The sequence below is a fragment of the Rhipicephalus sanguineus genome, chromosome 1 (assembly GCF_013339695.2).
Source record: "Rhipicephalus sanguineus isolate Rsan-2018 chromosome 1, BIME_Rsan_1.4, whole genome shotgun sequence".
Lineage (NCBI taxonomy): Eukaryota > Metazoa > Arthropoda > Arachnida > Ixodida > Ixodidae > Rhipicephalus > Rhipicephalus sanguineus.
In genome coordinates, this window is record NC_051176.1 from 50,526,240 (window position 1) to 50,541,318 (window position 15,079).

The following is a 15,079-nucleotide window of genomic DNA, read 5'->3' on the forward strand; positions in this document are numbered from 1 at the left end:
GCGAGCATTCTACCCCTGCACCACATCGGCGGAGTCGCGCGCAACTCTTAAACAACGACACATTGCAGACTACCGATCGCAGCGCCACAAGCGGATTGACTCTGTTTGGGCTTCACTCTTCAAAGACCGTTCCGAGCACTCCCCTATTCTTCTAGTACACTCTAGCGCGGGTAATCCTGATAAGACTGACACAGAGTGCCCATCGCAAGGAACACGCGTTTTTTTTTTTTTTGGAATTAAGCGTGAAAATTCCTACTGGCGAGTGTTATTGTATGTAGAGCTGAGCTTATGGAGGTCGTTAATTTATGATCTTCTGGCTGCAATGAAATTTAACTGCTACGTGCAGTCACCTATTCCTTAATATGTATATGTGTATGTGTGTGCCAACAGCAGCTTTGGGAGGAAATACTGTTCCGGCATATTAGTACATTTATTAAAGGATTTCTTATCCATACTGCAACGAGGAAGAAGAAACAGATGTACGTGATCTTGAAAATATCAAAAAGATATTTGTTTCAAACGTGATTCATTTGGCAATGATGAGTTAGTCACCGTAAGGTTTTGAGAATCAATCTGTATCCAGAAAAATACAGAAATGAAACAATAAACAAACAAAGAATAAGCAACGTGTCTGAAGTCACGTTGCAAGCGTAAATCCGTGCAAAAAGCCTGTACTAAGCGACGGTAACTGTTCAGTGTTATTCTCTGGTGTACAGCATTACACGTTGAAGCTGCTTCTCAGAAGTAAGAGACGTAAAAATGCAGTCTGAATGCTCACGATGCATGCCGGCTACGTAATTTTAAACGCGCCGGAGCAGAGAAATCGGCCCACAGTACCCCTGCTGCCAGCATGCGGAGAGGTGGCAGCAACTTGAGCACTTTCGCGACACGCACAGCGCATTGGCGAAGCGGCGCCGTTTGGCCACCTCTCCTATTCTAACACCGTGCCTAGATGCAATAAGATTGTGGAAGACTTCTACAATATTCTGAACAGCAGACATGCAATACCAAATGATAACAGGCCAAGAGGTATGCACCGAGTGACGGCCATAAAGGAATTCTGCTTTAACATGTGCACTCAGAAAACTTCTACCAGCATCTCTTTGGACAAGGCAGGGCACAAGTAGCAATAACTGCAACCTCCTCCTTTCTTCCTCAAATATACAGGTTTCCTCAGCAATGCAAGAAAATCAGTTGAAAGAGCCTCTAGCTAGGCTCTTCAACAATGCTAAAAAAACTCCTTCAGAATGAATGGTGAAGACTTTCACAAAGAAAAATGCGTAAACCTGCAATACAACTATGATGGCCAATGACAGACTACCTTTTTTCTGAGGGCTTCAGTAATGTTTATTAAATAAATTATCAAGAAGGCTCGACTCGTATCAGGCCTTAATAAGCAATTACATTTTGAAAACTATGGTTGCTGGTAACAAATGAATGCTACAATGGTCACCGAAAGACCGAAAATTCCAAATACATAAAATGTTTCGACTTTAAATATGTGCTACCATCACATCCACTTTTAAACACGTACCACCAGCACATGTAAGTTATTTTTACAATTCACCAGGGGAGTGTGCTACGGAAAACGCTTCCTGCCTAGTGGAATACTGTCTCTCTGGTTCTCTTATCAAACCAATCAAGTGCCCATTATCCTGCATCTTCCATGGGTGAAGCATAATCACAAGTGCAACATTACCTTTGCTATTACTGGATGGCTCGTTGAAAATGGTCCCTTCGTTACAAAAGACAAAAAATTGACTCTGTGCCTTAAACCGGATTAGACTGCATTCTAGATGGCACAGAAAGTCTATGAGGGTGCCCTGAGCCTTGAAATCTAGTCACAATGTCCATGATTAGGAGGGAGAAAACAAAAACCATCTTAAAACTAACACTAGAAATGAGAAAACACTGTAGTGGAAGGCTTCAGGGTTCTATTAATAACTACCCGAATCTAAGTACACCAACACATATGTGCTTTGGCCCATCAATATGTGGCCACTACAGCTCGAAATCGAACCTTTGACCTTGTGCTCAGCAGCAGAATGCCGCAGTCAGTGAACCACTGTGGCAGGTGCGGAAAATAGGTAATTAAATCTTTTCAGAAGAAGAAATACCAGGCTACCCCAGAGCTCGATGACCTTTTTTAAAGGGGCCCTGCAACACTTTTTGAACATGTTCAGAAAATACTGCTAATTTATAGTCGAGGCTCCGTGAACAAGTCAGCCAAACATTATAGCACAGCCCGTGGCAGGGAATTTACAATTAAGTTTCAAAGTCAACTAGAAATCACTCTCGACAAATGATGCCATAAGCTCAATTTTTACTGCATCATAAGCACATGACACGGCTGATTTGAGCATCGTGAGCTGCACAGTGATCACAGCCGCCGCTAGGTGCCACCATCTACTCGTGCCTCGCTCATAGTGCTAGAATTACACACTGTAGAATTACATCAGTGTGTACATAATCACACTGAAAGTGAGCCGCGCGTTAAAAAAGACAAAGTGCCCAAGGTCGTGACATCTGCTGACGTATACACGTAGCATCTAGCCCCCTTGTCATCCCCTCCTGTGTAGTTTTCAGTGTGCTCAATGGGACAAAACAGAGAAAGCGCTTAAAGCATGTGACAAATCCCTGCAGCTCCACTCGTACTTCACAAGTTTGAAAAATTTTTGTGGCATTCAATTAATTTGCGAGGCAATGAACTCCGATAGTCTAGTCATTGGATGATTACTTGGAAAAGTCTTGCAGGGCCCCTTTAAAAAGTACTGTTTAAAAAGCACTGCATGGTTACAGCTTGACAAAGGTAGACGCAACACATACAAATTGTGAGAATTGTGACTTTTGAATATCTCCAACCAAAAAATGGGTTTATTTTCTCCACCCCATTTTGGAACCAATTCGGTTCCTTCTTCAAGGGGAACAGCTATGGACATGCCAAGGTGCAACTTTCAAGTTTCTTTCACGGTCTAGGTTGAGCTTCTTTGGCATTGGGGTGGTAGTGTGGGGATGGTCCGAGACAAAATTTATTTCAGGCATGCTTTCCACAACTTTCTATGGGTGTGCTTAAGCCCGGAATTTAAATTGACGGAGTTTCCTTTGGAACCGTTTAAGGTCTTTTTTTTTTTTTCACTGCTTAAGCACAGCTGGAAAAAGGGAAGTGTGCCTGGAATGAATTGTCTATGGTCTCAGAAAAATCACCTAAGAAGGTTGCACTTTGGCATCTCTTTTTCACTCACCCTGATGATAGAACTAAATCCGTTCAAAACATTAAACAGAGCCACTCAAAAGTCATAGTGAACCCAACCGGAAAGGCACTTCTGTAAAAACGTTTAGCTTCAAACTGCCTAGGCTTGAAGTGAGTATAATCCAGTCTCAAAGTGCACAAGCTAGTAAACCAATCTTGAAAAACTGCTACAAATGCAATGTTAAGGCACCCAGGGAACAGTTTGCTGTTGAAGTTCCAAGACATCAACCCACTGACATTTAGGCTGAGCTGTTACAACCCCACCTATGATATCACTCCATGCTGAACTATCAAATGTTTGGGAGGAAAAGCTGCCCAAAGTGAAATCACTGGACCTCACACAAGGTGGCACAAGTGAATGAGAAGCGAACAGCGAGTTAGCTCACTGTTGGAGTAGGACCAGATGCCCGGGTAGGAAGCATGTGCCCCCTTTTTCTGGGCCCGCTCCGTCCCGATGGGGCGAGGCAGCTTGCGGTCGTCCAGGCCCCCACCGGGAGACAGGCCCCCCTGGGGGGACACCGCCGACGGGGAACCCTCATCTGCACATGCAAGCAGGGTGGACAAGGTGTCAGCACTACATGCCTCAGACTGAAAGAGTACTGCTTGAAATGACCACGTCAGACCAACTTTTGGCGCATCAGCACACAGAGACGGGAGTCAACACAGATATTCATGCAGAGCCTGCACATGGTTACTGCTTTTCAAGCGGTAAAACAGATAGTGAGAATTAAGCTACTTGCAGAAATTTGCCTCTTCAGTAGCACTGCAGTGCTGCCTTGCAAACACAATGAAAAATTAAACGGCAGGCACCAAGCCACTGGCAGGCAATTACACTGTCTGAAGTGAAATGCAATGTTATTGCATGCTTTTCAGCCATGTTAGTTGTGGTTTTTGCTCTGCATCAAAAAAATCTTCGTAAGCAGAGGTTATCCCTATATTGGAATCAGTCCCATGACCAAGCTGAAGGATTTGCCTGTGGACAAGTAAGCACGTCGAGACTATCAACGCCAAATAGGCAGCAATTAGAAAAACATCACCTTCACGTCAAATTTTCTGCAGAAATTCCTGCCATGGAAATATCCCTGTTTGCACTATGAAGTTGAAGGTTATGGTAAGCTGGATCATGCTTGTCCATGTGAACAAATCAATCATTCTAAAAGCATCCCTCTTGAACTACCACAAGCCACTTTTGCAACAGGGACACTGTTATGGGGTGACAAATGCTTATCACCCCTGATGAACTTCATGACAAACCGCAGTGCCATACTTCTTACTCTGACCCTTCTCACGTGGAAAGTGCCACAGATGGACAGACAGTGAAGAGAGACCAGCAACCAGTCAAGAGCAGCACAACATGTTTTCAAGACGTCTACAGTCATAACCTGCAGCCAATTGCGTCAAAACTGACCGTTTGTGTCACTAACTCAAATATAAAACAACCTGTTTATGATTACCCCTCCTCTCTCAAAAATGAGAGAACAACACACAAGAAGGCTAGCCAGCTCAAATAGTGTTGCACTGTGCAATGCACATAATGTAATATAATAATTGTTGGCATTTTATGCCCCAGAACCATGATATGATTATGAGGGACGCAGTCATGGACGGCTCCGGAAATTTTGAGCACCTGGGGTTCTTTAAAGTGTGCCTAAATCTAAGTACGCCGGCCTCTAGCATTTTCGCCTCCATCGAAAATGCGGCCGCCACGAATGCACGTAATGTGGTACTCTGTCTTACCAGCAATGGACGAGCGCTGTACATTTTTAAGGTGATCAGCAGTAGAACGACAAGGGAAGCCTCAGTGGGGAGACAATTATATGATGAGGGGACTAGCCCTGACAAAGACAAATCCCCTTATCAAAATATGGGTACCTGGTTGAGGCATCTCTGCATCGCCCATTGCGAATCACAGTAAGACCGCGTCTGCCTACAACTTAACATGGTTTTGGGGGCACAGATGAGACAGATGTAAAGAAAAATACACAAAAACATGCATGCATGTCCACCTGTCTGTCTGTGCGCACGCATGCACACACACACACACACACACACACACACACACACACACACACACACACACGCACAGAAAGAACACCAACTTCCAACAGATTTATTGCAGAGCAAGATGCGGCATGGCAAAGTGCAAAACCTAGGCCAGGATAATGCATGAAGGAGCTGAAAGACATGTGCCGGTTCAAACTAAAGTTTATTTCAATTGTATATAGCACATATATAAGGAAGCAAGGTTGCACAGACCCCATCGTGCATCAATGGCCAGGAACAGTCATCTTATGATGCACACTAAAGTTAGAGCAACCTTCCTAAATACAATTCAATGAACTTGTGCCCAAGTACGTCACCACTCTTAACCATAATTTGGATGCCCAAAAACAAAGGCTCATATTCACATGATCAGCAATGTGCTGGTAAATGCAATATAGAATTAATCGTGATTGACCAGCTGGTGTTACCGTCACTGATAAACCAGCCTGTCTGCCCAACAGAAAACCTTCTGCATGTCAGCGAATTTCATAGGACTATGTCAACAGCACATATAACATAGACCTGACATGCTTTTTTCCACTAGGAGGCTTCTTTGGTGGTCCAGGAATATGTGGGCACAGCTTAGCCAGCTTATGAAACATTGAGAACACCACAGGATCATTATCCCCATTTGCCACATTTTTCCAGTTGTGTGCCACTATGTGCATGCAGAGAATTACCCCAGGCCCATTCATTCTGAACAGGGGTTCAGGCTCCTTCTCATCCTTTAGTTTCTGAATGACAGCCTTATATGCAGAAAGCAACACTGAGCACGGAAAACCAGCAGAATGGATGCACACTATCATCTGGCATTGTAAACTAGCCTGCAACAAGTGAGCACACGTTTTTACAAGCACCGATTGCAGTTCACAAAAAGTGAACAATCTTACTGCAGGTGGGTTCAAAAGGTAAAGTTTTTTTTAGCATGTGGTGAGTGCACCTTCTAAAAAAACATATGTTAACATCTACAGGACGATTGAAACAAAATTTAGTTGTGAGCTGGTTTCATCTGCCAAATGTCACGTTCTGCATAGAAGGTTGTCCTTTTTTTGTACATCGTTCTTTTTTAAGTTTTGTGCTTCCCTATTCTGCAAGTATGAATTAACAGCCCCAGACAACGTCCCACTTATGAGCAATTTTTGCGACACAAGATGCGTCATCACACTGGAGGTCTACCACGTCATCACAATGGAGGTTTACCACAACAGCTAGAACTTTTTATCAACCAAATGCATCTCAGTACAATATAAATAATGCGACAGAAGTTATCGTGACATATGTTGGACCTTTCGTTTTGACAGTGTGATTTCAAGAGTTGGTTTATTATCACTTCTGCCCAGTGTAACAATGTACAAAAGGATGGGTAATATTCCCTGTGTAGACACTGCAATGTCATGGCCACTGGACGCAAATTCACACAGTGCAACCTGCCGCATCAGGTACCTTCCTCTGAGAGAGGGCGTGAGGTGTGGTGGTTGCAGTTGCGGCCACTCAGGTGCAGAGTGGGGTAGGGGAAATTGGATGCCAGTGCTGCTGTTGCAGCAGCTACCACTGTGAATCAGTTCATTGCTGTCACACGACTTTTGCCACAATTAAGTACTGTTAGTATTTGCTAACAGTGGTTAGAGTCGACTGTTCTAATCAGTTTTCCCACTCTCATCTATCACAGTCACTGTCACAACATTCAGTTGCCCACATTGCACTTCAATTAGATCAGCTGGTAGTTGGCACTGTGCGTTCCTCTTGTCTCGGCTGCATTTCAAAAACCAGGTTTGGTAAAGAGCCCCAGCTTGCCCAAGAAAAAGTTTTGTTAAGATATATTCCTGCGACTACATCGTCTTGTTCACAATTTTTAGGTGTGGCACATTGTGCATCCCCAGCAAGGACCCAGAGAATGAACTTCGAATGCCTTACCTACAACGAGCCCTTGAAATAAGTAACTTTGGTACATCAGCAGCATCTTGCGTGTAAGCGCATGGTGGCCATGAAACATCTTTCACGCATGCCAGTTATACCCATGACTAACTCTGTGATGTTGGTCATGCTTTGTGGATGGCAATGAGAAGTCACTGCGATTTATGCCAAGACACTAGCACAAGTTGCACTTAGTGAGCTCTCTTCATTTTGCCTATGCAATTGGCTTCTAGTGTGCTGCCTGCAGAGCTGCTGACCCATTTCCAACCTACACCACTATAGCATAGCACACGCACACACTAGTCAACTAAGAAGCTTTCTGTTCTGAGAAATCCAAAGAATGGATGGCAATTTTCCCTTTTATAAACCTTTCTACACACTTGTTGTGCAAAAAAAGTATTGCTCATTGTAGAAACATGGTGTGCAACCAGCAGTTCAAGTTTGAGCAACCATGTCAAGCAGTCGGTGTGGCAGTGCGAGTCCATCCAGCCCCACAAAGGGAGAGAATGCATAGACCAACGTTAGCTATCCATGCATCAAAAAGCTACTTGAGTGAAGACACCTTCTTCCTACTGCCACACAACTGAAGCTGCACAACAAGAATCTCAACATGAGCTGGAAGAGCCTGCAGAATATTAAGTCCAAGAAACAATGGCCCCACTGAATGTACGTTCTTTCGTAGGTGGTATACAAGCAAGCCTGTTTAAAACCCAGAACAAAGCATGCAAAGCACGAGTGATACATGGTTGACCATCAGTTTTTCTAGCACATAAGTCTGAGGTGAGAGCTAAGGATGTCTAAAGAACAAGTGGATTAGAATACATACATGGACAAGTAATAATTCCTTAATAGTCCACACTTAGCGAAATTAAACGCAAAAATGTTAGTATGATGGCGTACAAGTTATCCCCTAACATGTGAGCCACAAATTTTGGAAGGTACAGTCAAACTTCATTTGCTGAATATCTAGCAAAAGTGGCCAAAATACAGTTGCCGACTGATTTTTCAGACGCCTCTTTTTTTTTTAGACCTGAACAATTATTCAGACGACTCAACCCATGCAGCAAGCTGTTGCAAGCTCACTCACTGTCTATGGACTTTTCTGAAAACTGCAGCACCACATTGGTCCTTCATGGGCAAGGTAGCGTGGAAAAGAATAAGTGGGCAGCTTCTTCGCTAAGATGACCACTGCTACTGTTTAATGAAACACATGCTGGGCATTCGATCCAACAACCCGGTATGAAACAGTGCCCCGGATGCAGCTGCTTCACTGGCGCGCCAGCTGTCAGACGGGACGTAAAATCATACCCTGTCTAGACTTCATGCGAGCCTCCTATGAAATGAAATACCGACAGTGTGAAAATGGTGAAAATTGCATTATCTTGCTTGGGGACCACAAGTGAAGTGAAGAGCCGCGTGCGCTCTGCAAGCAGGGCCAAAGCAGATGATGGATATCGGTGCTCTTTGTTCCCATAATGCACGGCATTAAAATTATGCGTGGGACCATATACCTGGACTAGACAAATGGATGCAGTTGCGAAGTTTAGGTTTGCCTCCTTCCATCTCTGAAAAATCAGCCAGCGACTGCACTTAGCAGGACCAACTTCAAATGGCAACTTCAATAGGCATGCACATTTTTGCCAGTGGCTTGACTTGGATGGACTACATTTGGCAAGCCAATGTGCAGATTTTGTGTGATCACATCATGGGTGTGTATTCGCAGCAGCAGCACAAAATGCTTTCATGTATGCAATTTAGTTTTGCTTCAGAACCTATTGACCCAAGAGTGGGTCAATAGGCCTTATCACCTACAGCCATGGCACACACTGTTTGCACCTGCTCTGCCGCTATGAGTGGCTGGCAGCCCTGAGAGCTTAAGTGACACAATGCTAAAAAAGGACGTTATTGAAATAACAATGCCAAACACAATCTCATCTGGGCATGTGGCCATGCTAGAGGCTGAATTCTGCCAAACTGAGGCTGGAGATGGTTTTATGCAACAGTATCAGAAGACATCAGTATCATGCAAAAGATGTGCTGGAAAACTTGGAAATAATCTCAAAGAAAATATCACTGCTACTATTATTGAAGCAGTCATGTCGCTGAATATCTCGTGCAACAACTGTGGTTAACACTAAAATCTGAGAAAGTCAATGCTATGGATAAATAATTAAAAATAAACAAGGGAGAGGGGTAGAGATGGCGGTGCTGAACATAGACCATGCCCCATGAGTGCAGTGCATGCATACACACACGAAATCAAATGCTATGACCGGTGCTGTCATAGATGTGTTGCACATTAGACCATTCACGTACTGATTGAAGCATAAGTAGCCAACGCTGCCTTTAACCTCCAACAAAGCCTCTAGTATTGCTTTAACAAGTATACTGAGTGCTAGTTTGGACCACTTGCACTCAGCACTCAGTTCAACTGAGTTCTAGTTTGGGCCACTTGGAACATACTCAATTTCCCTATGTATAAGACAGGGGTGAGATGGCTGAAAATGAATTGAGAGCAGTTTTTGGAGCAGTTAGCGGCATTTAATATGTCATCCTAGGAGCTTGAAAAAACAAATTTTGAGCAACTTGGAAGAAGGGGGGGGGGTGCAAATACATATTTTAATTGGCTTAGAATACACCTAACACTGGAACAGCTTTTGGAGAATGTTTTTTAAAAGAGATTTTTGCCAGGTATGAACTACACTACCTTTTTACATACCCCGCAACCTATCTAGCCCGTGTAACAAATGTATGAAATAACTGAAAAAAAGGTTCACCTCCAACATCTGAAAAAAAAAAAAAAAAGAAAGAAAGAAGAGAAAGCATCACACTTAACGATTAAAAAAATTGTGACTGCACAAAAATTGTAGTTACATAGCAGTATAGGCCTCTGCTTAAGAGCAGTGGCCTATACATATTACTGCTTTGGCTTTTTGTATGTCTGCTTAGTTATTTAGCTTTTCAAGCGTCCCAAGAGCTTCCTGTAGGTCAGTGTTACTCTTTGTCAGGAGAACGTCCCAATAAGCGCCTTCAGCTATCTGCTCGGCTGTGCGGTTGGCATAGCGTCAAGTGTACTTCGTGCTTTTAACAGATGACAACAAAAGTGCGCTGCACCGCCATTCGCTGCCACCTCATGCGGGACTACCTTCAAGAGTGAAATCAAGAGTTCGACGAAACCTTGTCTGGTTGGGAACAATCATGGTTAAAAGTAAGAGAACGCCGACCAAAAACACTTAAAAATAATAACAAAGACGTTTCGGCTCCCGTACGGGGGCCTTGTTCACAAATGAAGCAATGAAAGAACGGGAGTTGACTATGCACGTGCAAATAGATGGCTCATTCTTGACGGATTCGAGAAATATTTGCGGCAATCGATTCGGGAGGCAGTAAACTCCGATACTAAGGTCATTAGATCATTACTTGGAAAAGTGGTTCATGACCCCTATAAATCCAGGGGGCGCTGTGAAAGGCAACAGTGCAGTGATGCCAACCCAGGGATTTTCTGTCTGTTTCAGGGATTTGCCGTCTTTTTATTGAATCTAGGGATTTTCGTAAGGCTCTAGAAATGTTACATTATACGGCCTTATAACGGGTGTTTCTGAGTAATCACGCTTATTCAGCTAGAAAGGCTATAAAAAACAATAGTTTTCACTATTTGCTGTTTTGCATTTAAGAGAGCCTTGGCGTTCTGCTGGGCTGAGTGAAGGCGATAGCAGTTCTATGACGCGAGATTATTATATGCTGAATACTGAAGGGAAAGGAAACTTTGTTGTCATGAAGTGCTTAGCATGCACGTGCGCGTATCATTGTGAGCGCCCTGAGTGGTTGCTGCTGTGTGAAACGATGAGAAATTTTGTCTTGTAGTGCACATGAAAACGTGCCAAGTACACGCTTGTCGCGTGCCTTCACCGTGCAAATTCTTCATGTCTAAAAGCTTCTGGACCAGGAGACCTTGACAGGAGATCGAAAGTAGGGCTGACAATTGGATGAGTTGGTACGGATTTGTTATTATATGAAAAAGGAGTGACGGAAAGAAACAAAAAGACTGTTTGTGTGTTTTCAGTCTTTTTGTTGCATCGTTTTCATAAGAACGAAAATAGTGGCAAAAATATTTGGCCATATGGGAAGCTGACTAAAAGTACACAGATGGCTATCAGCCAGTAAAAAAAAGGGCCTTGTATATCTACAGCAAATCATGCAACGCCAATTTCAAATGTGGAAAATTAGAACCTGACCACCACCTCGCAAGTTGCAAGTACAAGAAAGGGGCTACAGACTTGCGATTGAACCGAACAATCACATTTATGCCTTCACCACCTTACAAGTTGCAAGTACAAGAAAGGGGCTACAGACTTGCGATTGAACCGAACAATCACATATATGCCTTCAATTAGTGGGAAAGTGAACTTGACAAATTTGTCTGTTTCTGTAGCAGCTGACGCCATCTGGAAGCCCTTTATGTGCAATTACTCCACAGAAAATGCAGAAAAAAAGACCTTCGGTGGCTGTTAATACGATGCATTTTAGTTCAAATAGGATTCAGATTAATTGGGCCACAAAGCGAACAATCCTTATACCTTGTTAAAGGTAAATTAACCTGAATGATGACATTAAAAAGTCAATCTAGGGATTTTTCTTGCAATCTAGGGTATTTTCAGGGGTCAATCTAGGGATAAAACATTGACTTAGGTTGGCATCACTGTAACAGTGGCAAATATCGCAGCTGCGAAAAAATCCATGTGCGGCATAGAATTTCTCACTATGATGTGCGGATTGTTGGTGTTGGAAGTTACTGCATTTTCTAGTTTGCGATGTCAAAACGTGGTGTCGAAGGTGAGAGTGTCCTTGCAGCCGAGTACCTCATTCTGCTTGTTGCGAAGGGCAAGGTTGACGATGAAATAAATGTTGCACAGTTTGTGTGAACGTTCGGACGCACAAGAAATCCCAGTGTGGCTGCGAAGTGTTTTTACGAAGCCTGTGATCCCTGATGGCCAATGCAGGTTTTTTTCGCAAAGTGCGAACACGTATCGGCCGTTCTCATCCGTTGGTAGGTAAATCCTGCTGTGCTGTCACAGGCCGCGTTATTCAGCAAGGCAGACAAGCCGTTCGGCAGTGTTTTATAGGTAGGTGGGCTAACGCAGTCGGCCGTTTCCACTGGGCATTGTTTATCATGTGCTGATCACCTAGAGTACAGCGTAGCTTAGAGCATCACGGCGAAACGTCAGTATTTTGAAGCGACTTAGTCTGCCCATTACTTTGTGAGACGGTGACTGTACACTGAGCGACATAACAAGGATTCGTGTTGCACATTCAGCGTGGCTACAAGAGGCGAAGAGAAACAGTGACTGCTAGCTGCTAAAGAAATGATGGCAGGAAACTTGTCCACAATTATTTGTTATGGTTATCATCTGGCAGTCATGTTTTGGAATGGAAACACACGCAATACGATAGCACCAGCCGGAGCAAAAACCTAGTGCTACGGTGACGCCGGCCGAAAGCACAGATTTGCCAAGCGATAGTCAAAGCACGTTGAAGTTCGACTGTACCGAAAGCCACGCTTTACGCTGTTCGCGTTTCTTTTCATCGTGATAGTACATCACCACGAGCCGTTCGCGAAATCTAGGCGCCCAGTGACTCATTTCTAAGACCACTTCTGTTGCAGTGCGTCTTCCTGTCATCAGAGCCTTGATAAAGCGTGCAAATAAACATTCCTGACATGGATGCCGGAGAAACCGATGCAGCCAGCTACATCTGAATTTTGCGTGTCCCCCTCTGTCTCGCCGAGAAAGTGCATTGATTCTTAAAACAGCGTATCATAGTAAATAGAGCAAATTCTGCTTGGGTCATCAAACATCCAATATCAAAGTGCCTGTAGACAGGACCACCACCAGCAAGTCTGGCTGACGGGAGGCCAATGGGGAGGCATACTCGCTTGCTGATTCGGCGAATTCATGGCATATTCAAATGGTGCGCCTAAGCGGAAAATGCATGACGTCACTTCCATGTGGTGCAGGAGTCGTTTCTGTGTGGGAGTGGCTTGTGCGATGCGCGGCGCGGGAGTCTCCGCCATAGAAGAAACACGCTTGGGCGCGTCTAGGGGTTTTGCAAACGTCTTATTTTCTTGGTATTCCTGGCGCTGCTTGTCATACTGTCAACTCCGCCTTTTTCCCGCCTGAAGCCCACGTGGGCATCAACATTTTTGCCTTTGAGGCTCTTTTGGAGCAGTCCGGCGCAATTTTTGTGATTTTTATGCTTTTGGAGCAGCTTGGCACAGGAAAACAGAATCGTATCAAATATGCGCAGCTGTCTCACCCCTGATAAGATGCACCCCTTACTTTCTATGACTTTGGTGGAAAAAGTTGGCATATAAGACCCTTATTTTTAACTGTTGGCATGACCAATTGCGATTATGCATGCTGGCACAGGCAAGGTAAAAAAATTCATGGGACGCATGTCCAACAAAAAAAGTTCAATATCAGCTTAGTTTTACTTGGACAGCCATTAAAAATTTACAGCATTATGTTGCTCAGTAGCGCGATGGAAATGCAGGCTCCATGGCCAAACCAGGTTGATAGTTGGCCTTTTTTTTTGTGTGATAACAATCATAGAGACATTGGAAGTGAAAATGCACCAGTGGCTTTGGCATTTCCACGGTGGTCCATACCACTGTGTAATCAGAGAAAGCATGCTAGACAGTGTGCCATCTTCGAGCGCTCAGCTAGCAGATGGGCGCGGTGTTGGTATGGGCACATGATTGTCGAGTGAAGGTGGGGTGGGGGGGGGGGGGGGGGGGGGGGGGGTACAACATGCACATCTCTTTTATTCAGCCCAGTGTTGGAAAGTCAGTCGTAAAAGGCACTGCCTTCCCTGCTGCGAAGGTTGTCAAAAACGAGACTAGTGACCTATCACGCATGCAATCTGCGGAAGTTTCACTGGGTGAGCAAGCCGAAGGGGCTAGTAGCACAACGCGACTCTGTGCTGGCATCCACAAATCTCAGTGTACCTAACGTTGCAGCTTGCACTATCTCAAAGAAGCAAGAAGCTGCATAACGCATCTGCTCACTTCTGCATGTGTTGTGAAACCAGCGTTTTGAAAGACAGTGTTAGCAGTCATCGAGTGAGATGCTCGTTAATTAGTATGCAAAGCTGCAATATATGGGGACAACAAAACTACAAAGCTTATTATGGAAGCTGTCACTTTCTTTAGAGCGACGTTGTATGTGGCTAGGCTTCAATGCATTTTTCCTGTGTGTCACCAAAAACGCATGTGCCACACAAATTAGGCAAACCCCACCATTCACCACCTGTACACTAAAAATGAAGATGGGAACACACGGGCAGCAAACACCAATTACGTATCCACAAAATGCCAAATGCATGCAGCAAGCCAGACCTGACGCCACAAGTACCATACTGCTCACCTAAAAAAATTTAAAGGAGCATATGCTAAATTCAAAAGGGACTTTCTGGACAGACATTTCGGATTTAGTTGTAGGGTGTGTGATCAGCAAGCCCCTCTGTGCCACCTCTGTGTTGTGTGCCAAATGGCTTCAGCTCAATTTTCGCTGAGCCTGCATCTTGTAAACGTTTGAGCCTGCCTGTACATGCATTGTAAAATGCTGTACTCACATATGGCACTGAATTTCTGTAAGCACAATTTCCACAAACCACAAATTCTAGTAGTAAGAACTATGGAAGGGTACCCTCTCCCTAAGGCACAGAAATCTGTTATGTATTGCATTATAATGTAAGTCATCAAAGACCTCATCCTCAGATGTACTGCAAAAAGTTCTGCCGCTTCAGCCAGGAGAATTGCCGGGTTGCAGTCATTGGCCTCTGAATAACTCGTGTGCGACATTGTAAGCACCTTCA

At 44.2% G+C, this 15,079-nt stretch overlaps 1 protein-coding gene across 6 annotated transcripts in view; it reads right to left on the minus strand.

Annotated features, from left to right (window-relative positions):
* Positions 1-15,079, minus strand: part of LOC119391221 (ankyrin repeat and KH domain-containing protein 1) — a 204,064-nt gene that overhangs the window by 26,303 nt on the left and 162,682 nt on the right. For 5 of the 6 annotated variants that reach the window (XM_049414348.1, XM_037658948.2, XM_049414346.1 and 2 more), the window contains one exon: positions 3,637-3,789. The exons of the other annotated variant lie outside the window; for it this stretch is intronic. In XM_049414348.1, coding sequence (XP_049270305.1) covers positions 3,637-3,789 — 153 coding nt within the window. The remainder of the gene's footprint in view (positions 1-3,636; positions 3,790-15,079) is intronic. 6 annotated transcript variants of the gene reach the window in all.